Source organism: Sander lucioperca, chromosome 1 (assembly GCF_008315115.2).
Source record: "Sander lucioperca isolate FBNREF2018 chromosome 1, SLUC_FBN_1.2, whole genome shotgun sequence".
NCBI lineage: Eukaryota > Metazoa > Chordata > Actinopteri > Perciformes > Percidae > Sander > Sander lucioperca.
In genome coordinates this window covers 44,062,378-44,088,585 of record NC_050173.1, presented here as the reverse complement: position 1 = coordinate 44,088,585, position 26,208 = coordinate 44,062,378, and the positions used below count along the sequence as shown (strand labels likewise).

The 26,208-nt window shown below is 40.8% G+C and overlaps 2 protein-coding genes and 1 long non-coding RNA gene across 4 annotated transcripts in view; all 3 read right to left on the bottom strand.

The window, feature by feature from the left end:
• LOC116062458 (probable carboxypeptidase X1) overlaps positions 1-25,730 on the bottom strand; it is a 31,920-nt gene extending 6,190 nt beyond the window's left edge. The window contains exons 1-9 of one of the 2 annotated variants that reach the window (XM_031317138.2): positions 25,311-25,730; positions 15,861-15,970; positions 15,615-15,754; positions 15,056-15,140; positions 7,083-7,242; positions 6,900-6,991; positions 5,204-5,327; positions 1,285-1,481; positions 337-516 (exon numbers count right to left, since the gene is read on the bottom strand). In XM_031317138.2, the coding sequence (XP_031172998.1) occupies positions 337-516; positions 1,285-1,481; positions 5,204-5,327; positions 6,900-6,991; positions 7,083-7,242; positions 15,056-15,140; positions 15,615-15,754; positions 15,861-15,970; positions 25,311-25,650 (1,428 nt within the window). In that variant the 5' untranslated portion in view covers positions 25,651-25,730. Of the gene's footprint in view, positions 1-336; positions 517-1,284; positions 1,482-5,203; positions 5,328-6,899; positions 6,992-7,082; positions 7,243-15,055; positions 15,141-15,614; positions 15,755-15,860; positions 15,971-22,986; positions 23,187-25,310 lie in introns of those variants that run through there. The other variant, XM_036004724.1, reaches the window with a different exon arrangement.
• Positions 2,993-5,194, bottom strand: LOC116062460. Its single transcript, XR_004107977.2, has 2 exons — positions 4,121-5,194; positions 2,993-3,491 (listed from the first exon to the last, which is right to left on the bottom strand). It is a non-coding gene; the product is annotated as an uncharacterized LOC116062460 (long non-coding RNA).
• LOC116062459 lies at positions 10,490-14,254 on the bottom strand. Its single transcript, XM_031317139.2, has 3 exons — positions 13,881-14,254; positions 13,073-13,245; positions 10,490-12,436 (listed from the first exon to the last, which is right to left on the bottom strand). The coding sequence occupies exons 1-3, from the start codon at positions 14,109-14,111 to the stop codon at positions 10,720-10,722; spliced, it is 2,121 nt and encodes a 706-aa protein (XP_031172999.1). The 5' UTR covers positions 14,112-14,254; the 3' UTR covers positions 10,490-10,719.
• Positions 25,731-26,208: the final 478 nt, after the last annotated feature.

The window sequence follows — 26,208 nt, the reverse complement described above, 5'->3', positions numbered from 1 at the left end:
TCTCAAATTTTAACAGATTTTCTCACAGACCCTGTTGCATAAAGTTGTAATGAAACAAGTGAAAGTTAAAAGGGCCAAAGCCGTCAAAATGTTCCTGTCACCCTAAATATCAAACGTGAAAGCACTGCTAAGAACAGAAATAAGATCAAAAGATAAGGAGGCAGGAAAAGAGAAGAGTCCTCATTTTGAGAATTAGAGAAATACTGCAAGAGGAAGAATGGTGTGTGTGTGTGTGTGTGTGTGTGTGTGTGTGTGTGTGTGTGTGTGTGTGTGTGTGTGTGTGTGTGTGTGTGTGTGTGTGTGTGTGTGTGTGTGACGTGTGTATATAAAACTTACAAAGGCCTCCTCAGAGGTGTATTGCTCAGGGATGGGGAAGTAGTGGTTGATGAGTTTGGACTGGTCTGTCGCCAGCTCGATGGCGGACCACATCCCTGAGTTTAGGTCAGCAAAATTGTGGTTCATGTCGATACCTTCATAGCTGTAACGACCAAAGCCCCAACCTGCCAGTTCTGAGCCCTGCACATTAGAGAAAGCGGGATTGCTGTTAAGTTATGGTCATTAAGCACTCAAGTCTGGAGCCATCATTACAACACAACAACTGGACTAAATGCATTTCCAGTAGGGCTGCACGATATGAGGAAAATGTGCGATATGCGTTTACATTGTTGATGGTGATAACGATATAACTTGTGTTCCCAGTTCAGCTGCTTTCAGTATTCTGCTCAAACACAACAAACTGCTTGTTGAATTTCAAACAAATGAAAGGAAATCATTTCCAGCGTTCTTTTATTGAACAAATTGGATTGAACATAAAAGGCACCACTAAAAAATAAACCCGACATTTTAAAGTGCAGTTGTCTGAGTGTCTATCGCGATGTGTTGCAGCCTTTCGCGATGTGTATAATTGCGATGATGATAAAAAAATACGATACATTGTGCAGCCCTCATTTCCAGTAGGGGTGCACCGATCCGATATTAAGATCGGATATCGGTCCCAATATTGATATAGTATAATATAATGCTTTTGTTAGTTTTTAACCTCTGTCGCACGTGTGTCGCATGCTGGAAGAGTTGAGTGTAGAAATAAATAAGAATTCAATACATTACATCTATGTTATTTTGTCTTAGTTAGGAAAGTAATGTTTAGTTAGAAAAGTCTGGTGCCTTTAGTCTCTTCCACATGGTAGAAGGAAAGTATAAGGTGGAAGGTACAGACACACAAAGCCCAGGCATCTGTATCGGGACTGAAAAAGTCGGATCGGTGCATCCCTAATTTCCAGGCACCTTTTTAAAGGCCATCTCATATCCATCGGGGTTCATGGAGGGCAGAAGGTGGATGCGAGTCTCTGTGACCAGGTGGACGATGCGCTGGTCGCCCTGCTTGTACTCTTGGCACATGTACTGCATGAGATTGAGCAGAAGCTCTCGGCCCAGCACTTCATTCCCATGCATCCCTGCAACGTAACGGAACTCTGGTTCTCCTGCAGGGGGCGCCAAAACACAGACACAGGAATGGCGTTAAGAGCACCAGTTCTGATATATTTTACCATTTGACCAGTTGGTGGAATGTAACTAAGTACATTTACTCAAGTTCTGTACTTAAGTACAAATTTGAGGTACTTTACTTTACTCTTTCCTTTTCATGCTACTTTCTATTTCTACTCTGCTACATTTCAGAGGGAAATATTGTACTTTTTACTCCACTACATTCATCTGACAGCTTTAGTTACTAGTTACTTTACAAATCAAGATTTTTGCACACAAAACACAGTTTACAGACTGGAGGAGGAATATATGTGAAGTACTGTGCAGTAGTTTCATTTATTTATGACATTAGGCCTTTTAGGGAAGTGCAACACACACACACACACACACACACACACACACACACACACTCCTTTTTACTGTATTCTATTTATTGATGTGTGTATGTTATGTGTTAGATAAATAGGGCTGTAGATGTCTGGTTCAATGTTTGTGTTGTGGATTATGTGTCAATATGCCTGTACTGTACAACAAATTGCTTCTCGGGACATTAAAGTTTTCTAAGTTTTCTACGTCTAAGTTTATATGTTATATGTTATAAATACGATGTTTTATTATAAATTAAACTACCCAACACAATATAGGCCTACAAATAGACCTAAAATGTTTAGACAATTAAACAGTTAGTTGATTGACAGATCATTCCCAGTGTCGTGAGGATTTTTCTGCATTAAGTACTTTTACCTTTAATACTGTAAGTACATTTTCCTGATGATACTTACATACTTTTACTCAAGTAACATTATCAATGCAGGACTTTTACTTGTAGCAGAGTATTTCTACAGTGTGGTATTAGCACTTTTACTTAACTACAGGATCTGAATACTTCTTCCACCACTGCATTTGACATGTTTAATACTTTTGACTTTACGTTGTTCCAAAGTCAAAATGAGTTCATACAGATAGAAAGGGTCTCTGAAAATCAAAACCAAGACAGAGCAAGACCCCAACAGGCAAATCAAGTATCTTTTTGAGGAAGCAGTGTGCTACATCCTCCTCAGAAACGTCAATACTCCTAAACGATCTGTGCTCTGTGAAATAGCTTCTGTACAGATCAACCTCTTTCACACACCCCGTTTATAAAGACCTGGATCTGTTTCCTGTGTTGTCTGCATACATTGACAGGCAGCTCTGAAATCTCTCACCTCCTCCTCACACTGTTTATGAGCAGGAGTTTCAGCTCACACATTTTTTCTTAACTTGACAACTCTGTATGGAGATGGCTTTGCTTCAATAACTAGAGCTGGAAACACTACTAAGGATCGTGAATCAATGTTTTGGTAGAGCCAGTTTGAGTGGAACAACTTATACAATAATCATTTATAAAAAATAAAAGCCTCTGCAGGTTAAAAGTGTTTAAGTCTTAGTGAAAAAAAACCAGTGTTTTTCAGACTGTGCCTGCAGTTTGCTGTAACTAACAAACTTCAAGATTTAACCCTTTGACATGTGCAATTCATCTTTGGGATTCTTGTGGTTTTATTAAATGCATTTCTATAATCTCTAATATGAAATGTAAACCTAAGTATCAGTGACCCAGTCAAGACAGCAGCATCAATAGTGTTGTAGTCGAACAAAATATGGGGGGAAAAAAAGTTACATAAAGAAAGGGAAGGGGCAGGAGGAGTATATTGGACTATTTTAAAGCCTGTTTGTGTGTTCCAACTGTAACCACAGAGATGGCAGATGACCGAACATGCTGAAAACTCAGTCACATAAGATCGTTCCAACACATGGAACAAAACACCGCACCCAATCAAAACACTGATCCCTGGAAAAAAAGACTTTGAGGTGGATAAAAAAAAAAAAAAAAAAAACAGGTCACTGAAAAGAGTGGAGAGGAAAACGAATTTTTTCCTTCTGTAAAGGCAACCAATTATCTGCAGTCCTGATATTACAAGACACCAGACAGGAAGTCCACACCAGTTTTGATGATTTCTGTGTTTTGACTTAAGGCAGTGACACACCAACCCGATAATCAGCCGTCGGACAGTCTGGCGAGGTCAGTGACTCGAGTCTGTTCGGTGTGTTCCGTGCCGTCGTCCGTCTGAGGAGCCGTCGGCCTTCATTTTGGCCGACCTGACATGTTGTGTCGGAGGGCGGGCAGTCGGACTCCATGACCAATCTGATTGGTAGAGTGCTAACCCGGAAATGACGAGTGGGATGAGCGTGACTAAGCCTCTCAAAATCTGACGATAATCTTTTAAACTGACCTCTGTCGATCTGAAATGAAGACAGATTCAGCAACTGCATGGCCTATTTCTCGCTTCAAATGTTTTCAGAAACACGTTTCGGTGAACTATTTTAGTACAATATGAGATCATATTCTGAACAAGCCGCCATGACAGTCCGGCTTTGAATTTCCGGAGAAGCCAGACCCACGTGACGCGTTCGTCCAATCAACTGCCGGTTTTCATTTTTTGGGCGACAATACAGATTAGCGCCGCCTGCTGTTATGGAGACGTATTACACGCTCAAGTCGGCGTCGCTTCGGTGTGTTCTGAGGCACTTTTTGGACCTCGGGGAGCTGACTGCCTTTTATGCCAACGGTCGGCCGTCGGGTTAGCGCGTCAGGGACTTTAGGTTGAAAGATCGTGCATTTTACTTAATTAAGTAGTCCTAACTGCAATGAAACAAGCTGAAAAAATCCTTTGGCAGAAGTTTTGAGACCATTACGTTTGATAACTAAAGACAAATTTGAAACACTGAATAGACAGCCATGATCTTCCACTCTTCTTCTGCTACTCTGTGCTGCCTTCACTGCCATGTGTTTTGGTGGGAAACCTCTCCACTCTGCTGCCATGTGGGCAGAGCTGAGGAGGCCAAAGAAAACATTTGTACGCTTCAGAGCAAACGAAGGGGAACTCTAAGTCTAAGTCTGTATAGGTTTATGTTTCACACACAGTGCTGGGCTGTGTAGTTTTGCACGGATGGAATACAGAGGCAGCCATTGCAGAAGTCGCTTCTGACCCCTTCTATGTGATCGGGAAGCATCTGTCCCTCATTAGAATAAATGATTCCTCTCATCGGAGCAGTACAGCACATAGAAGACTGCGATTTCAGTTAAAGAAGCATTTCTTTTAGGTTCTCTAACTCATATTCTTTGACCATGAACTACCTCTTTCATACATCAATCTATCCTATTGTTAAACCAGCTACATTAAATCCAGTGCAATATTTATTCAGGGTTACAAGTCTCCAAGACCTTGTCTGTGCGTATGTTCATGTCATTTTCTGTTGTTATACATGTATGCTTTGTTTCCTTACTTGTGTGTTTATGTCATTTGTGGTAATGTTTCATGTATGTGTTATTCATCTTATGTATGTCTGTATGTATGTCTATGTCCTCTTTCTTATATGAGCTACCCAGGGATGCAAAAAGAATTTCAACCCTGGCTGACAATAAAAGTTGTATTGTATCGTATCATATTGTATCGTATCGTATCGTATCGTATCGTATCGTCTCGTATCGTATGAAAGACCACACATTATTTGAAAAATGTTCAGCTTTTGGTTGATGAAAATGACTAAACTTCACCAACTGGATCTTTTACATTTTAGGTGTCATATGATGAACATTAGAATGAGGGTTTTCCTTTTAAACAGGTGTGGTAGACTTAGAAAGTTCCACATCTTCACATCTGTCTCCAGTGTATCTCACCCAGCTCGTGTTTTCCCGGGTTGTCAGAGATTTCCATGACGTAGAGCTTCAGACCTGTGTAACTCTTCCCGATGCTGTAGATGCGAGTGATGTCAGGACACGCCTCGTTCACCGACTTCATCAACTGGGACACAACAACAAAGTTGCACATTTTGTCTGTTTTACAATCAACATGCACTTATGCCTGACCTGTCTAAGTTGTGTTAAAATGCTGAATGTGGATCTGTGTTTGTTTCCGTGGGCTGTTCTCTGACCATCAGATGCAGGTCGATGTCTCCAAACAGACCGCAGGTAGTGGCAGCACAGTGAGGACGCTGCCATGAAGGAGTGAAACCTCCCATAATATTTGTTTTATGGTCAGACTGAGACCAGACCACACACACTGTGGGAGCTTCCTAGACTCACTGCAAAAACCTCCTAAACTGGTAGGCTATGTGTGTCAACATGAGGCTTTATTAATAAAAAAAAAAGATCTCTTGATGAGCTTTTCTGTCAAGAAGTGTCCAATTGGTTGAGTTAAATGTCAGGAGCAGATTAAAAACATCATCGTCATCATGCAACGCATTCTCATGATATCGTGTGATATCGTGTGATATCGTACGAAAACTTCCAACAATTTGTATGATGTCCTACAAAATAACGGCAAGCGCCAGCCGGTCACAGTTAAGTTTAGCAGTCTTTAGAAATAAATTTAGCCGAGAAAAGGTCACCGTGAGCCTGCTACTGAGTGCCTTGAGGCCTTGGTCCGCTGTTGCAGTTTAGTTTAGCCGACAAAAGGTTACCGTCATGCTGGGACAACAGTTAAGTTTAGGCACCAAAACAACCAGTTAAGATTAGAAAAAAGATTGTGGTTTGGATTAAAATAGAGCCCGACCGATATATCAGTGGGCCGATATTATCGGCCGATATTAGGCATTTTCCAAACTATCGGTATCGGCATTTATAATGGCCGATAAATTAATATTTAAAAAATAAAATAAAAACGGACGAAACACCCTTCAACCATGTCATGAGTGTTGGCGCTGCATAGTTTGTCCACCAGAGGGCGCTCTACAACGTCCCTGTTGGCAACTCTTTGATTTATTTTTTTGTTATTGTGTTTTTGTTCAAAGGACTTTAAGTTTCATTATCTCAAGTTTGTATTTTCATACATTTTATTTATCATATCTTTAATATATTTTGATGTTCCTCTGTTCTGACAATAAAACAAACAAGTTTATTTTTAAACTGCATTATCATATTATTTTAGTGAGGACTCATAAATAACTACAAATAACTGTTAGTGAAATCTGTTTATGTTTTGTTACGCGTTTCTGGATTTTGTTTTTAAATATATATCGGCCGATATATTGGAATATCGGATTTTTAAATCACCAAATATTTTTATCGATATCGGCCTTAAAAATCCTTTATCGGTCGGGCTCTAGATTAAAACATTTGTCCCCCTAAGAAGTACTCCCGAGACACGAACATAAATTTTCTGGATCAAGGTCTTTTGGTTTCCCCAAGCTCCCCCGCTTGAAAACCGTATGTTTTACAACCAACCCATCCAGCCCCACCTCTTCCCTACTCCCTCCATACAGCAATGAATACGTGGAATACAAACACATTGCAATGCATTACTTTTCGTAGCAATATGTACAAATGGTTCAAGCCTGCGTCATGAGTCTCTTCTTCTTTGACACCATTATCTAACCTTTCTCATCTCCTTGTAGTTGTGGTGTCTGAAGTCCAGCTTGTCTTTAGACTCTGTTGGCTGTGTCTGCCATGCGTAGATATTATTTGGATCTGTGATCATGGAAAAGGTGTATGTTACAGTGACCAAACAGAAAATAAAGTTTACATAAAAACATTGATTCTAGCAGTTGGCCTCCTGTACCTGGGAGTGTGCAGCCCAACACCTCAGCTCTCAGACAGATGTCACCCTGCGTCCCGTTCTGGTACCAGGTCTGTGGGTTGATCCGGATGTAACGGGCCACCGTGGAAGTGCTGAAAAGAGCGAGGACAGGTGTCTCTGTGTCCTGGTTTCCTTCAAATACCTGCAGCACAAGGAGACGTGGTGAAACACGAGGAATCTTCAGTCTTGTGGTAGAAGTGGTTTAAGACGCAAAACATGAAATCACATTACTGAAATCTAACCAGGGACCTTTCTCATGATGTCATCAATTCGCCTGTCCATCCACAGCCTAAATTGCATCAAAAAACACGTGAAAACACTACTCCATATACAGAACAAGGCTCATGAAACGACACGTTTAGCTGTCATGATTTTTAGTTCCATTTGGCCATGCCATCACCTTCTACTCACCTTTTTTAGGTGTCCTTACAGGTCTCCCTAAAAAATCAATCAGACAGCTGCAGCTGATTCAGAACGCTGCTGCTCGAGTCCTCACTAAGACCAAGAAAGTGGATCACATCACTCCAGTTCTGAAGTCTTTACACTGGCTTCCTGTGCCTCAAAGAATTGATTTCAAAATACTTTTGCTGGTTTATAAATCACTAAATGGTTTAGGGCCAAAATACATTTCTGATCTGCTAGTAAACTATGAACCCTCCAGACCTCTCAGGTCGTCTGGGGACAGGTCTGCTCTCCCCAGAGTCAGAACTAAACAGGGGGAAGGAGCGTTCAGTTTCTATGCTCCACATATCTGGAACAAACTCCCAGAAAACTGCAGGTCTGCCAAAAACTCTGTTCTTTTAAATCAAGGCTGAAGACCTTTCTTTTTGATGTTGCCTTTCTTTAAATATTTGTTAATTTCTTATACTGCACTGTAAATTTTATTCTCGTACTTTTAATCATTTTTAACAGCTCTTTAATGTTTTATGTAAAGCACTTTGAATTGCCCTGCTGCTGAAATGTGCTATACAAATAAAGCTGCCATGCCTTGCCTTACTCTCTTTTGCTTTGACATTAATCTTCCTGAGCTTTACTGTTTTCTCCTCTCTTGTGAACACTTGTGTATAATCATACTTGTGTATGTCAATAAAATACAAGAAGACATAAACTGACTTATACAAATAATAAAAGATATGTCTTTTTTATAGTCATTTGTCTTTAGAGAACATTTGAACCAGTCTGATGCCCCATGGAAAAAAAATCTTCGCATGGTTGACACTTCATGGTCAGCTGTGGCTTTGGCACACACAACTTAAAGACCAGTCAAATAAGCAAACCTAACCACGGCTGAAAAGTTTCCAAACCAGTTTTGCCATCCTGCATAACCAAAGGGCAGAGGAGTTTCATGAATCTAACCCAATCACAAAGCCCTGTCACTGAGGTTATACCTTGTGTTGTCCTCGGGTCACATTTGACCCGCTTTCAAAGTTTTTTATTTCAGAAATATGGGTTTCTTAACAACCAAATTGCCCCAAAATAACTTGGATGCATGCATGTACGTTGGATGGAACCCATACACCATACACATCCATGCATCCATGTTCTTCGCAGGTAAGATTAATGATTACTTCCATTGAATTTTGGTTGTTTTATTTAATTTCATGGCATTTGAAAAAACCTTTTTAATGGTTTCAAAACAGCATCCTGACCAAACTTTGACATAAACCAGTCTGTGATTCACTCAACATCCTCTGATATTCTATTAGTCAAAATAATTCATAATATCTGCTTTTTTTCAAACTCAAAAATGAGGTATAATGTCATTTTATTAGGTTTATTGACCATGAATTAAAAAAAAAAAAAAAAAAAAAAAGCGTTGAAAAGAGGGACAAAAACGTAGCCAAAAGCATAAAAAAGCATCAAAAAAGTCGGAAACAGTTCCAAAAAAACGCATTTTTCAATTTTGACCCGGAATGACAAGTTCATGGACGACGGTGAAGACAACACAAGGGTTAAGAAGCTAACAAAACAACACATTAGTATTATTATTCCTTCCTAACAAAAGTGAGTAACTTCCGAGTTTTTGTCCACTGCTAGAATGTTTGCATGCTGTAAGAAGAAGAAATGACTTGAATGAATGAATGAATTTTGTACGAACACAACATTTTTCATGTCCTTCAAAAAACACTAGTGACCAAATTTTCCTTCACAGGCTTTTGTTGGAATGGTGGGAACATCTTGTGGGTAAATTAAACTGTAATGACTTTCCCTTTTCTTATTTTCTTCCACAAACTGACATTAAAGATCAAGTGTGTGCAGGAGAGTCAACATGAAGCGTTTTCTTAAAAATGTAGTGCAGGAAGTGCTCAAATGTAACCATTTTACAATAAAAAATGTCAAGGAAATTTACCAAAAGCTAGTAAAACATGCTGTATGAAGAGCAGCAGGACATTCTCCTGAACTTGACAGAATATGATTTATGAATTCATACAAATAAGAATTGCCAAATTAGCAACCCTTTCAGTTTCCTACAAAATGTCTTTTTGAATAACTTGCTGGTTATTAGTAATTCTTAGGACAATTCCAGGAAAAGACTGTAATTTGACCAGGGGCGGTTCTACATTGAATTACACCCAGGGCGAGACCCCATTCAAGTTTCGCAAAATTACTAATAATTGTATATTTATTTTAAGTTCTGATTACTTATACTGCCATATCTTGTGCAGAATTGTGTTCATTGTCTTTTGAAAATGTTTGAGGTGGAACAATAATATAAAATATTAAGAATAATATGCAAATAAAATATAGAATAAATATTCTAAATCTCAAATTTTTCAACTCAGGATAGGATTGGAGATGAAAAGTTTAACTGGCACATAACCACGATCAGCATCGTGGGTGCTCAGTATTAGTGGAGTACCAACGGTATCGGCGCCTATGCCCAGCAACCCGTTCGACCCAGAGGTGAACTGTCCCCTGCTCCCCCCTCCCCTTTCCCCTTCTCACACAGCTTCTCTGTGCACGGTACCTTCTCAGCAAGCAGGGGCGCCAATTTGCCAATTCCCCACACGGTGAAATGATAGATAATACAGTAGAAAACCGCTTCGAGGATTATTTTTTTTAAGTGCTCGTGCCGCCCCCCATGTGTCATGAAAAAATGCCGCCCCAGGCGACTGCCCGGTTCGCCCGTGCCAAAAGCCGCCACTGAATTTGACACTGTAATTTGACACTACAATTTAAAGTAATTTAGAGAAAATAGAGAGTTCAATTTGTAAAGTAGGTGAGTACATACTCGTAATGTTTTAAGACAGAACTAGGCGATGAAATACTTGTTCAGTGGAAAAATAGACGAGTGTAGGTTGATGAGTTCATAAGCAGCCATTTATATCCTTGGGAGATTGTGTTACTCTATACCAACAAATACTACTGAAATTGATGAAATTAAAATCATTTCTTTATTTAATATGGAAAAGTAAAGGTGGCATTTCATAGAAGACTTAGGGCCAGCTGAAGTGAACGGGGTGTAGTTGGCAAGTCATTTTAACATGTAGGCGGATGAGGAAGGGTGGAATGGGTGGGGTAGGAGGTTGTGGGGACAGGTAGGGCTTCAGGGTGAAATCTTTAGTAATACAGTAAATGTTAAAATGACTTGTCTGTCCTCTGTAGCCAGCTGGACGTCTTAGACCTCCTTGTTGGTCCGAGTCCACCAATTCCTCGTGATCTTGTTTGTAAGTTCCTGGAAGAAATGGATGATGTTCTTCTTTTTCTTTGGCTCAATGACTTCCTGCTGGAGCACGGAGGAAGCATGCGCGCTGCCGAGGATTTGTATCACCTGCTGGGCGATCAGCATACAGTAGGCTTGTATGGAGGCCTCGTACTTCTTCGCCGACTCTTCCCAGTCAGGGGCAGTTGAGTCACCGCTTTGGACCTTGATCATTGTACCCATTCCCCAGGATGCCGGAGGGAAGATGAGCGATGTCATCAGGCGCTTTACGGCTTCCTCAACGAATACGTACACCTGCTCGGTGGGCGTGATGACACCAACAGGCCGTCTTGTCGGCTGGCTGAGTTCTGAATCGGACCACGCCTTTCTGCCGGGAGCCAGCGACCTAGGAGCACTCTGTGCCTGTTCGTCAAACATGCTAGCGAGCTTGTCTGCCAGCAGCTTAGAGAAGGTGAACAGCTTGTCCTGGCTGATCAGCTTTTCCAGCCCGGTCAATGCTGCGTCGTCACCCCGGACGCTGCAGTCGTCTTGTTTCAAGGACTGCTCCGTTTCATCCAGGAAAGACTTCACCACGCCTGCCATGCTGTTGACCACGGACTCAGATAAACCTGCCGCTGTGCTGTGGAAGCTCTGAATCCCACCGCCGTCCTGGGTGTCCTGAATAACACTTCCCTTCTGGGTGTCCTCAGCTTTGTCATCACTGTTGGAACCAATGTCGTCATCACCATTTCTGCTGGAAAGAAGATCAGACAACACCCTCCTCGCCTCTTCTTTTTCGTCCTCCCTCAGTTTGTCTGAAGTCTCTTTGTAGGAGTTAAAAAACTTCCGCATCGTCTTCTGCAAATTGGTTTTAAGCGCCACGGCTGTGGAGACAAAACGTTTCTCAGACACGGTGGTGTTTTCAGACCGTTGACATGGGAAGGTCCATTTCCTTGGCTGTGGCTCCGACAATTGTTTTACACTGTTTAACACAGTGTCCAACATATCTGAGGCCACAGAGTCCACGTCAGGCTCATGCGTGATGGCCCTTCCCTTGAAACAATACGGGAAAAACATGAGCAGTGACCTCATGAGGAATCCCTTCAGTATATGCAGGCAGATACCTCGAAACCTGCTGCATGAAAGTTCTTTGACAACCTCCTCGGGGGACACAGTCATCGGATAAGTTATTGCCTTGTCCTGAAGAGGCGATCCGTCTCCGTCTCCGACTTCAGATTTTGCCTCCTGGGGTCTTTTATCCTTTGGGCTAATTTTAAAGGCTTCTTTTACTTTGCTGGTGCAGCTCTGAAGTTTCTCATGAAGGTACCACCAGCAGCTGCAGCAGTACAAGTCCAAATCTAACTCTTTCAAAGATCTTTTTTCTGTCTCTTCCCTGGTCCGTTTTAACAATTGAATTTTCATGGCGATGTGTTTTAGGATTCTGCTAACAGGGCCTTCTGTCAGCTCTGGACAGGTGTCCAAGCTTTGAACGATAGCTGACATCACCTCCCCTGTTGCCGGATCCAAAAAACTTTCGATGTCTTGCCATGATCCACACTCAAAGAGGGCCCCGTCTACAAAGCTCACAGACTTTTTTGAGGCAGACCTGACATCTGCCGCCTGTTCCTGGCCCTGGTCCACCTGCTGCTCCACTTCTCCCAGCATGCTACCGGCTGACATTTGGGAGGCAGACCTACCCAAAGAAAGAAAGAAACAGTTATTGATTAGTTGAATCACACTTGGAAGTTTTCTTAATGATAGTACTAATCACATATTTGCCAGTAACCTTTGATTGAGTCACAACCTCAATCAAAGCAAAATGTGAAATTTCTCTTTTAGGGATGCAATTAACAATTATTTTCATTATCGAGTAACCTTTGGATTATTTGATTAATTGTCTATAGTAATAAAAGTCTATGGAATAAAGCAGGAAAAAGTGAGAAACTTTAAAAACTTCCCTGAGACATCTTTAAATTGAAAGTTTTGTCTGACCAACAGTACATAATATATATAAAAATATATAACATGTACAAAATGAATCTTAAATAATGTAAAACAGAAAACAAATGAGCTAATTTTCTGTTACAAACAACTGTTTTTTTACCCAAAAAATGAACAACTAATCAATCTCATCAATTAATCGACACGTTATTTCAGCAGTATTCTCTTTTCATCAGCAAAAGAAGACTCTACGGGAAGACTCATCCTAAAATGTCTGGTTTCCCTGTTAACTAAATCAGCTGTCTGATCCACAGACACTCCTGCTGTTGTTAAGTATTAGTATACACACTGGAGAGGCCTATTCAGGGCTGAGAGGTGGATCTTCTACCTTCTGTCTTTGCACGGAGTCTCCTCCTCTTTGCAAGATTTGCTGGGTGAAGCCTCCGAAGAATCTTGGGTCTGCAGATGGACCTTCAGGGCCGGGACCAGCACCTGGGACACCAACTCGGACACCACCCCGATGATCCTCGTAGACACCTGGGCCAGGTGAGTCTGTGTCAGCTGGAAGGAAAAAGCACAGTGTAATACGCCTGTAGGCTACTGGAGACATTTAATGGCAGCTTCTGTGTTCCAATTCTAAACAACTGAAAACAAAGTGAAACCCTTAAGGTTTTATCATATGACTTATGATTTATCATGTTTAAAATTAGCTGGTTATATTAGAAACCTGTGCCCTAATATTGCAAATTAAAAAGGCAAAACAAAGCCCTTAAATTCATTTTTTTCAAAAACAAATATGTTTATTATATTACAAACGTTTTTTTTAGGACTGATTCAAGGTTTTTTTCAGCACATATTCAGCTCTTATTCTGTTTAATCACCTAATTTTAGGCTGTTGCACCATATGCTGCTGAATGGATTCAAAGAAAAATAAAATAGAACGTCTAAACTTTGGACATTTTGGTTTGAATTATTTTCTGTTAAACAATAACCAAATGCAACTAAAGCTATAAACTATGCTTACTTTTTGTATCAGTAAAGATTTGTTCAGCGAGAACCAGACTTTCTGTCAAAGAAAGCACTACGAGATAACAGGTGTGTTTTTTGCAGAGGTAGCTAAAGTAACGTTAAGTTAGCTACTAGCTAGCAGGACTAGCTAGCTAGCTATATGACAGGTTAGCTAGCAGGTAACTTACTGGTTCTCTCATCCTGTCCCGTATGGTCTCCCACTGTCGGTCGTCCAGGCTGTTGATAAAGGAGGAGAGGATGTTGAAGCAGATATCCTCCTCCTCCTCCTCTTCCTTCTCGCTCAGCACACTCTCTGCCACGTATCGTAACGCCGCGGCCCGGTCCTCATTCCGGGGTCTCGGCGAGTCAGGGCCCACGCCTCGACTCACACTAGTGTCCGTTTCTCCGGAGCCCTCCATTATGTCTTCAACTGTCCAGACACAAAGTACGCGAGGGGAGGTGCTCGTGCTGGATACTGACTAACTAAATATTGAACTTAATCACAGCAGACTGCTATTCGTGTCTCGTTTCAACCCGATAGTCAATGTTGTTTTTGTTTAGTTTTAAACACGTTATTATTGTAACCATGACAACACCAAACCATAATCATTTCTTTAAACCTAAACAATTCTAACCAAATAGCGTTGTCATCATAAAACTGACGAGGCAATGTGCAAAACATATTCATTCACTGCTTTTGTTGCCAAAGCTAGGCTATACTAGCCAACATATTTGGCAACAAAGTGGATATCACTTTAAAAGTATGAGATTTTTTAAGAAGTCCACTGTTCATACATCATGGAAGCTATTAAATGCTGTTTAGAAATACATGCTTATCTATTTTTTTTTAGTTAGGCCTATGTTCCTGTTTTTTCTTAAAAATCAACCAGGCCTGCTACATTCCAAATTAACTTTTTATGTCCTAAAATTATCATTTACAGAGCAGATGTTAATGGAAAAATTACAAGCAAATGAGTAGGAAACCTATAAAATATAGCATATGTTTCCAAAGGTTATAATACAGCCTACCTTAGTGAATAGGCCTACAGCACCATTCTCTTTAATTGTTAAATTCACAATATTTGTAGGCCTATGTATGAATTGATTCATCGTGTTACTCAGTGGCAGAAAGGGGAACGTCATGGTGCTGTTCATGTGTTTTTCTGGATTTTAGCTGTAAATGCTTCATGTTGCATAGCCTAATAAAATAAGAAAGGGAAAGTCATACCAGTGTAATTCACCCACACAAGCTGTTACCATCCTTACAACAAAAGCCTTGAAAGCAGAAGTCAGGGAACCTGTACACAGGAGTATAGATAGGAGTTCAGTTTGAATGTTGTAAAAGAGCAATATGTTCACTCACAGCCTCTTCGGTCCCGTTCATGCACGGCTTCCAGACCAGCGAGTCGTTACTGAACTGCACCTTGTAGGTATGCACCACGTTCCAACTGTGTGTGAACAAGACACATGTAGTTAGTAGGCCTACATGTCATTTCACATGTAATACACAGAGTAACCTTGCAAAGAGAGCTTGGGTCCAAAACAAGACCCCCATGCACCATTAGAGAAAACAAGCATGACATCATGCATTTATCCATTTTTCAAATTTACAGGATTAATCAGAAACATTACCTGAGCTTCGGGGAAAGAAAAATAAGGATGATAGAGGGAAGCCTGGTATTTGTGTGTCTTAAGATAGGCCTATACCAAAATATACAGTGCAGGAAAAGTGCAGTGCTGACTTTTAGCTTTAATTTAAAGGCCAGATGAATAGTATTGGGAAGCTGTTCATTTTAGCAAGTGTTAAAAGACTCACATAAGATATCACATTGAAGGAGTGCTTCAAAAGTGAACATCTCTGCAAAACTACATTTCCCAGTGTTCACTGTGAGCCTGTATGAACTTTAACCTTCTGTACTGACCTCCAGATGGAGCTGCGACCCTGCAGGATGACACCGATGAAGCGAGTCAGTCGCAGAGCGTCGACCTCCAGCCACTGCATCTTGTCTCTGTACTGAGCACACCAGCCTCCATCGTAGATATCACCGTCGTCTACTCCAGACTGCAACACACACACACACACACACACACACACACACAATATTGTTGCTCTGTAGATAGCATGTAATACATAAAGTTGTTGGTTTGCTGTTAGTCTGTGTGGTTACCTGGATGTTGAGTCGGCCGCGGTGAGGGCCCAGGCCTCTACGCTTATAGGATGACGCTCTCAGCTGGTTGTCTTTTACCTTCAGTGACTCCAGACCCAGTGGAGGACATTCTGACACAGTCAACAGGGATTTACTCACATTTTGAATATTACAGTATTATACCATGACAGGAGAAGGCAGAGCAGTTCCAGAGATAAAACTCTAGTACTTTTGCACAGAAAGTGTTAAAAGACCAGCCGTTATAGCATGAAATTCAGTCAAGACAGAAGGTTATTGTCCGTGTTGAATGATACCGAATTTATTCTGTATCATTTGTCATCATATGTTAAGTAAAGCTTCAAATTTCATCTTACATTGGGCGAAAAACACATGGAACCAGCATCTCAATCCACTTTGCTCCTCTGTATCACACAGTATATGCAGGTTTGCACACCCACCCCGACAAGTGCACTACCCTATCCCACCCATAGTGTTCTATTTATTTACAAATGTACATACTGTAACTACACGTATACATAGTCATATTCTACTGCTCTTCATACTATTCATCCTGCACATACACTTATTCTTATAATGTTACTGTTTCTGCACTACAATGGTACTGTTACCACACTGCACATAGCTGTACATACTGTACATATCTGTCTACATGGTTCATACTGAATATCCATATTTATTCTGTTTTTCTTATAATATATTCAGTTAATACACTGCATATATCTATATTATTCTTACTACTATTATAATGTTACTGCTACTACATTGCACATATCTGTACATGTTGTTCATACATTGTTCATATTACATAGACATATTTATTCTGCTCTTATAAAGTAACTGCTAATACATTGCACATATTTATATTTAATTTATATTACTCTAAACCTCCTTCTGTAAACCAACTGTACACTACTGTCTACACTGCACTATATTTCTTGTCCTGTCTATGCACCACCTATCTATACCTGTCTATACTTGTATATCACATTGCACTTTTCTGCTCTTTTTGCACTTCTGGTTGGACGCAAACTGCATTTCGTTGTCTTTGTACTTGTACTCTGCACAATGACAATAAAGTTGAATCTAATCTAATCTATATGTACTGCAGTTATACAAACACATACACTCACATGTAGATACTTATTTAATATTGATCACAAGATCAATTCTCAAAAGCATGTGACAACAAATCAAATCATTCAAAAGAGACGAAAGGAGAAACAGCTTTGTCCATTTATGACTTGAGATATTTTAATGTTATATAATCCGCATAAATTATATAACAATAAAGGAGACACATTTTATCAATGTGTCAAATGACAGGTGACAGATTAAAAGAAAAGACGAACAAATGAGTGTAGAAACTTACATAGAGGATATGAAGCCTCGCTGAATGTGTGATGAGTATGAACGTTATGTAAATCATATGCTATGGCCATTATAATCACCAAATCTCAACACATCTGAACACCTGTAGGTGTAGAGATGTGTGAGACAGCACTCTCCACCACTATTATCAAAAACATCAAATGAGGGACTCCTTTATGTTTTTACTTAGATTTTGACTTGTAATTGAGTATTTTTCATATTGAGATATTGCAACTTTTACTTAAAGCTATAGTGCGTAGTTTCTGCCGCCCCTATGAGGAATTCTAAGTAATGTCAACAAAGCTGTCGGCGCGTCCACATGATACAAGCCTTCCGTGACCACGCACCGCGCAGTAGCCAAGGAGGACACGGAGGATTAAAAAAAACGATGGACTGTTCGAGTTTCTGCGTGCGAAAGTCGCCGAACGCCACAATCTCCTGAACATAGCCATACTGAGAAATACAGAGAGTTGTGTGGAGCTGATAGTTTTAATTAGCTTTGTAGCAACTGATTTGGCAACGGCTTGAATGTAACGGACGTTCAGAAATATCAAAAAGTTATGCACTAAAGCTTTAAGTGAAACAGGTCTTCTAACACTGATGGATTTACAAAGCCAGCCGAGGAAGCAAATTGAAAGAGATGTAAAAAGGAGAGCAGGAAATAGAGAAAGCACAACTCTCTTGCAGAGGGTGACATGTCTTTAAACCTGTTTAGGGTCCTCTGCTGCTGTATTAACACCTCAGACAGACTCTCATTGTCTGGAGGGTTCAGCTCAGTTCAAACGGCCTCTTCCTGCCAGGGAGCTTTCCTGGCTGTTAAAATGTCTCAGGCCAAGATATAGAAGCAGTGTAAATAAATGCTAAATGTAGGTGGCATTTCCTATAAAGAACATTCCCCCCCTTTTGCCTTGTGGTCCAGCTGGATCTCTGTGACTCAAAATGTTGCTGAGCTCTTAAAAAGTCATTTATATTTTATTTTTTATTTTTAAATTCTTTTTTTTTGTTGCTGTTGACCGTAGGGATTTCTGCCCAACCACAAACTTCTGAAACAACTGAAGCTGAGCCAGAGACTAAAGCAGTCCACAACCCAGCTGATTATCTGGGTGAATAAATTCCACAAGGAGAAAAAAAAAATGAAGATTGTTTGTAAGTTTTGGGGCAAAACCTTTAAGCACATAGTGGTCCTGGAGGAGAGCAGTTTTATTTACTCTGCCTGAAACTGAGGGAACTGCCTTTTCATTAGACTAGTAGTGAGGTTTATATAAGTAACCCTGTCTCTCCTGTCTATCTCAGTTTTCACATCCACTCCCCCCCACACCCTTTTTCACTTCCTTTTGCCTTCTTTCCTCTCTTTGAAAGAAGCATAACAGGAAGATGCGTCCCTAGATGCCTCATCAGAGAAACACCCCCACCGAGTCTAATCTCCCTGGATTCCTCCACATTACGTTTTGGCTTCATGATTCAAAGAATGCTTTTGGGCAATATTTAGGCTTTAAAGAAGTATTAATTGTGCAAAATGCAAGTGAGTCAAGCTCATAACTAAGCAACGTCCGTTTAAATGTATCATATTGCTGGAATACCACCTGTAAAAACATCATCAAATGATGGGAATTGGTGGCCTATCCCATTTGCCTTAAAGAAAACTAGAGCCTGACCGATATATCAGCGGGCCGATATTATCGGCCGATATTAGGCATTTTCCAAACTATCGGTATCAGCATTGATAATGGCCGATATATGAATATTTAAAAAATAAAATAAAAAACGGACGAAACACCCTTCAACCACGTCATGAGTGTTGGCGCTGCATAGTTTGTCCACCAGAGGGCGCTCTACAACGTCCCTGTTGGCAGCACTCGTGTTTAACCCTTTAAGTTTCATATCTTAAGTTTGTATTTTTATACATGTTATTTATCAGAACTTTAATATATTCTGATGTTCCTCTGTTCTGTTCTGACAATAAAACAAACAAGTTTATTTTTAAACTGCATTATCATATTATTTTAGTGAGGACTCATAAATACTACAAATAACTAATGTTTTTTTTTTATATATATCGGCCGATATATCGGAATATCAGATTTTTAAATCACCAAATATTTGTATCGATATCAGCTTTAAAAATCCTTTATCGGTCGGGCTCTAAAGAAAATATACAATATCAAACAATTACCAAATCACTTGTTCCATGCCAAACCTTCCACTATATTTATATTTGAATTTGATTAGACGATCTTGAGATATCCATCAAACAATCTCCTTGGGTTAGGGAGTAAATGTTTAAACTCATCACCATTCAAGTTTCTTGTTAAACGGATGGTGAGTATTAAGCTTTTCTTCCTTTCATGCTTGCAGGATTTCAAACTTCTGGCTCAGGAGGTGAAGTTTGTCATTACCTGTTGTGCTGTATGGGACCACCCACCAAATCAAATTTTCCACTTTTGCTGTCTTTCTTTTCTTTCATCAAAATAACAGTTGACATCTCACACAGACAGGAAATGATGAACACAACTGGAAGCAAACTTAACATACAGTACACGGCAAAGTGAAAAGACACTTAACTCAATTTGGAAACTTTGTGAGTGTTAAAGGGATGATAGAATGCAAAACCGATTTTACCTTGTCATAGTTGAAAAACGACAGTTTGGTGGGTAAATAGGACATACATAGAACCTCAAAATCCCATTGACACCTCTTTCCTCTGCAGATCTCACAATTTAAAACTGCCTGAAAACGGGCGAATCTGAACAAAGCTAAAAGTTGACGTCAACTTCTCAATTCCTTCTCATTTGGCTCTACCTTCTATCTTTGTAACGCCCCAAAATTTACATAGGCCACTAACTGATCTGAGGTCAGTTAGTCTTCTAAATCTAGGTCGCGCAAATCTCAGACACTTTTTACATTGTTCGCCTGCTCTCGCATTACTAAATTCACTTCTGATCTTTTTTTATGCGAGAAATCGCCTATATATCAAATATGGGCCGTTTTACAAAAATTGATGGCTAATTGCAAATTTAGTATGACGGAGTTCAGCAGCTCCACAGTATGCCGTGACAGCGGCGCAGTGCTTGCCCGGATCGCTGGCTTTCTGCCTGGACTGTCAGACCCCGCTGCACGCTGGCTGGAGCTCTCTCAGGAGATACGGAATACTGGCCCAGAGAAAAGCAGACAATTGAGCGGGACATGTGGATTTAAATCAGTGGCGCAGTGGACTCGCACTGGGCGGTGCGCAGGAGCTGCCTGCCGGCGGATCCTCAGAGAACGGTGTCAAAAGCATTGGTGTGTGTGTGTGTGTGTGTGCGCGACACACAGGAGGATGAATAGACTGTAACAAAACTCTGTATCTGGTGCTTTGTACAGTAAGATTAATTGATGAATTTGTGTGTCAGCCGGGCAGAAATCAAGTTTGAAGCTAGCAGCATAGCGGGCATGCCTGGACATGTCTGTAACGTTGTCTTTGGAACGTTAACGGACAGTGTGAAGAAAGCTGCCGCTGAGGAGAAAAGGGATTGTGTGTGTGTGTGTGTGTGTGTGTGTGTGTGTGTGTGTGTGTGTGTGTGTGTGGTGGCGGTGGGAGGGGGGCAGAGACATGGGCACAGAGGGAAACGTGTGTGTGTGTGTGTGTGTGTGTGTGTGTGTGTGTGCGTGCTAAGCTCAACCAATCAGCGTGCAGCTCATCTAAATATTCACAAGCAGACCATATAAGGCAGAAAAGTTCTCATTTCAGTCCAGTCCCATTTAACAGGGTAGCATTAGGGCCAAAAAAAACAGCAAAAGAGACATTTTCAGCCCAACCAATGTTACATACCCTATTAGGAGACCTTAAGGAACAGCGTGAAATACCGTGTATAACCATTCTATCACCCCTTTTAATAGATTTTTTTTCATGACAAAACCAAGAAACTGGCTGTTAGGTCATTTGATATTCTTAAAAAGAACAAAAATAAACATGTTCTTCACTTAGTCAGATAGGAAGAGGTTCTATTATCAGTTTCTACTTTCACACTTTTACTTACTTTCCCAACATGGCAACTTTTCCGGCGTATCACTCACAGTTAATCCAACTCCAGCACTGGCTGACAGGCCTGACCGAACTTTAATGAGCATCAGCTCTGATTTGACGTGGCAGGTTGCTTACTAAGCATTTATTTCTAGCCACCTCCACAAGCTAATCTCTGCTTCGACCTTTCCCTCAACATACACGCGTAATATGTAAAGGGGCTCTGTATACACATACTTCCTCAGTCGGCTCAATTCCCAGCCCAGTACACACACACAAAAACACACACACACACACACACACACACACACACACACACACACACACACACACACACACACAGGTTTATGGCACTATCTTTGTGGGGACCCGCCATTGACATAATGCATTCCCTAGCCCCTTACCCTAACCTTAACCATCACAACTAAATGCCTAACCTTAACCCTTGCCCTCACCCTAACCCTAACCTAATTCTAACCCTAATCCTATAACCAAGTCTTAACCCTCAAACAGCCCTTTAAACTTGTGGGGTCCAGCATTTTGGCCCCACAAAGCTGTCGGGACCCCACAAGTATACTGGACTCCAGGTTTTTGGACCCCACGAATATAGTTAAACAAGCACACACACACACACACACACACACACACACACACACACACACATATGCATGCATATACTTATATACAAGACTATTTGTACATACACACACACTTTACAAAGGCATATATAGAAAACAGCTGGTAGACCAAGCAGACTACACAGACTCAAAGAAAATGATGGTGTCAGTGTCTTTGTGACATGGAGTCTCTGAGCACTAAGAGGATTCAGGCTGGCAAAGAGAAACTGTGTTTGTGTTCTGGCTGTCCATCTCAACAGGAAGACAATATAAAGCTGTGGTGATAGTTTGTGTGTGTGTGTGTGTGTGTGTGTGTGTGTGTGTGTGTGTGTGTGTGTGTGTGTGTTACAGTAACTGTGGAGGCAAAACATCTATCCCTTCAATGTTTATCATGTACTCTAAGGTCAGGACTCGAATGTCCTTTTAAACATAGTACAAAGCAGTTTAAGTATGTGTGCATGCGGGAGAAAGGTAACAAAAGAGAGACTGAAGAGAAGCATACAGAGAAAAGACAAAGGTGGACGAATAGGAAATCAAAAAAAAAAACAGGACATGAGACATTTACAATGTCTGCAGAGGCCGGTAAATAAAGATATGGGACATCTTTGTGGCCAGTAAGCTCTCTGATCACCCTCACATGAAGCTGCTCCCAGTCTTCTCATCAAGGGTTTATCAGAGTCTGTGCTTTCAGTAGTGAAGCAGCAGATTGTATTATTTTCTTTGGTAGTATACTGGTTCAGTAGGCCTACTGACTCTGCAGCGTTGTGGAGATAGGTCTGGCGACTACAGGTTTAGATATACAGTAATCACTGCCTCAGCAAGGGATCCACATGAATCAGAGCTGGGTCTGATTTTCTGTTAAATTAGCAAATAGTTTTATGGTGTGTTTGATGCTTTCCTGGGTGGGTTTGCCTCAACTGACAATTCAGTGTGTACCAGTGACCTTCACATTTCATATAACTATTATATGTTGGTGAAGAAAGTATTAATGGTTGAAAAAAAATCACCTGTGACCACTTGAATTGTCCTGACACAGTAAACCCCATAAAGTTAGTGAAAGCACTTCAAACTGTTTGCCACTAATGTCTGACCCTTGTCTGATTGACATACTGTAGACATCAGTGCTTACGCCCATACATACGTGGGACTGTCTCCGTGGCCACTGATTGGCTCACACTGTGTTTGACCTGAGGTTTGGCTTTCTTAACAACCTTCGGCTTCTTGGTGATGAGTTTGGGTTTCTTCAGGATCGTTTTGGGCTTCTTCGCTACCTTAACGCTCCTGGTGGACCTTCTTTCTACAAGAATGCAAACCATTTCATACATAGAAAACGTTAACATGTTGAATAGCATTACTTCAGACTGGGAATTAGTCAGTACAGTACACCAAGAAGAACCATTTTGCATTACTTTAAAGGAAAATAATTGGACATTTTTGGAAATACGCTTAATTTGCATGTCAAGAGTTAGATGAGAACATTGATGCCACTCTCATAGTTGTCTAGTAAATTTTAAGCAACAGCCAGCAGCTGGTTAGCTTATCTTAGCACAAAGACTGGAAGCAAGGGTAAACAGCTAGCCTGGCTCTGCCCAAAGGTTTAAAATATTAGTCTAGTGAGCTTTAGATGTGCTGCTAGGTGGATTTTTAAACTTCGGACAGAGCCAGACTATGAGCCCTATCTTGCACCCGGCGGAGCGCGGCGCAAAGCCCTCCACAAGTGTCTTTGCTATTTTAAGACCGTCCAGCACCCACGTCGTTTAAATAGCAAATGCACCTGCGCCCATCTTTGCGCCCATGGGTGTGCTGGTCTTACAGGGAGGTGTGTTCAGGTGCATTCTTGCCGTATTGCTATCTTGAGGCAGCGGAAAGTGGTCGCGCCACTGACCAACAAAAACCTGGTCTAAAGTCAATAACGCAGCATTTCATTGTTATTTTAACAGCAAATTAGTAAAATGCGCCTAGACTTAGCACAGCGCGCGCACACTATGCTTGTTACACACACACAGGGACGCGCAGCAGCACACAAACACGCAAAAGATTACAAATAAAAATATTACGGTGCAAATCTGCCATCAGAATAGCAATGCGCCAAGGTCCAAACACGCCTGTCTTTTAAAGAGAATGGGAGATGACACTCTGATTGGTTTATTGCATGTTACGCCCAAAACACACCTATGAATTAATGAAGACACTAAGTACAACCCTTTTGGACCATGCGCCCGGTGCACGGACCCTTTTTTTTCGCCGTCAAACTAGCAAAAGTGGATTTGGACACACCCTAAACGCTCCTGCGCCAGGCGCTTCACGCCGTGTGCTTAGATTGTTAAAATAGGGCCCTAGGTGTTTCTAGTCTTTATGCTAAATTAACCATCTGCTGCCTCTGGCTTCATATTTAATGGACATATATAAGCAAAGCACCAATCTTCTTATCTAACTCTTGGCAAGAAATAATGAGGGTATTTTCCTAAAATTTTGAACAACTCCCATGGGTTGGAAAGTTCTTTATTTACCACCAACAGAGGCCACCATGGAGAGCCACAGCAAGCAGCAAAGAAAACCTGAGACTGGATTCATGTAAATGCTGCTGAGCTGGAGAGTTTTTTGGCTGTAGATATTTACATGTATTTACATTATAGCCATTTGGCTGCAGCCGCAGCTTCAATGAGTGTACAGTTGAATCACTGCATCACATTGGTCGGTTTTGAGGAGTGTGAGGGGTCTTGTTCTTTTTTTTTTTTTTTTTTTATCTGAGCCATCACAGCCCATCTGGTTTTAATCAGCAAAAAAAAACACACACAGCTAAAATGTCTCACTGCACACAGGGTAGAATGTGGAACATCCTCCCCCAACCCTCGGACACTGACTCTCTGACCGCAGATATGCGGAGCCCACAGAGCCCACAGAGCTCTCTTTACACTTTGAAAATCTGAGTCTTTGAGGAACCCTGAAAGATTCTTGTCTTGTGGGTCATGGATCTTTGGAACCTTTGACATACAGGGGGTTTGGTCTGATGGACCTAAGTAAAAAAAAAAAAATGATTCCCCAAACTCCCCCAGTTTGTAGATTTATTATATCTATTTTTCTAAAGATGCAAACTAATCAACAATCCTGGTTAATTTGTTCTCAGGGGAGGTTACAGTATGTTTGTTTGCAGAGTAACACATGAATGTAGGCTACACTTGAAATTTGTACTTCAACAGCATGGCTGTTTCTGGGAAAAGTAATTAGACACATGTAAAACCAGTAAACAATTAGTCATGTTGTTAAAAAAAAGAAGATAAAAAAGTAGGTTGGCACAACTGCCCTTATGCAGATCTTTCCAATCAAGTAAAAATAATAATGTAAGAATGTTTTAGGGATCCATTTGATCACTCATTATTGAATACCACAGACACACTGCACATTTTCACATTAATGATGTGGTTTCATAGTGGGTAAAACAAACAAAACATATCATCTACTCACCTAATTCCAAAGGACCTTCTTCTTCTTCTTCTTCTTCTTTTGTCTCTTTTCTGGACACTGCTGTCTCCGCTGTCTTACCAGTGTCTTCAGTCAGATGTTTAGTAGTTGGAGTGCTTTTGGGAGGTTTAGCCGTTGACTGTGAAGCTGGGAGTCTTGTGGTGGGAACCTCGGTTACGTTTGTTTTCCCTGCAGGAGAAAGGCTCTCAGTTGTAGGGAAAGCTGGATCTGAATCCATGGTGGATGTCACTGTAGTCGTGTCATTAGCAGTTCTGGCTGAAATGAGGATAAATGATCCACAATGCAGAAATAAGAACAGAGTGATGTGCAGAGCTCCTGCCATAGTATCTCTTCCATGCAGAAACCCCTCTGACACCAAACAGTCATTCAACCTCCCTGACCTACAGCTCTGCAACACGGTCAAGTCACCCACAATGCAAAAAAACAACTTCCAGTCAGAGATTGAAAAAATAAAAGCTGTGTTGTAAGCCGTGGTGGAAGGAGTATTCAGATCCTTTACTTAAGTAAAAGTACTAATACCATACTGTAAAAATACTCTGTTACAAGTAAAAGTCCTGCATTGAAAATGTTACTTAAGTAAAAGTATGTAAGTAAGTAAGTAGGTAAAAGTAAAAGTACTCAAGGCAGAGAAATCAGTTCAATGTTTAATCATCTAATCATTTCAGCTGTAGGCTACTTGGAGGCTGTTATATTGTTGGGTAGTTTAATTAAATATTAAAACATTGTATGTTATAAACTTGGTGGTTTGTGTGCAAAAATCCTAATTTGTAAAGTAACTGGTAACTAAAGCTGTCAGATGAATGTAGTGGAGTAAAAAGGACGGTATTTCTCTCTGAATGTAGCAGAGTAGTAGTAGAAAGTGGCATGAAAAGAAAATACT

Bases quoted from the DNA above. Each gene is read 5' to 3' on its own strand.
- LOC116062459 (XM_031317139.2), bottom strand. From the start codon at position 14,111: ATGGAGGGCTCCGGAGAAACGGACACTAGTGTGAGTCGAGGCGTGGGC. The intron at 13,246-13,880 runs GTAAGTTACCTG...TTTTCCTTCCAG, and splicing joins GGGACAGGATGAGAGAACCA to CTGACACAGACTCACCTGGC. The intron at 12,437-13,072 runs GTAGAAGATCCA...TTCTTTGGGTAG, and splicing joins ACTCCGTGCAAAGACAGAAG to GTCTGCCTCCCAAATGTCAG.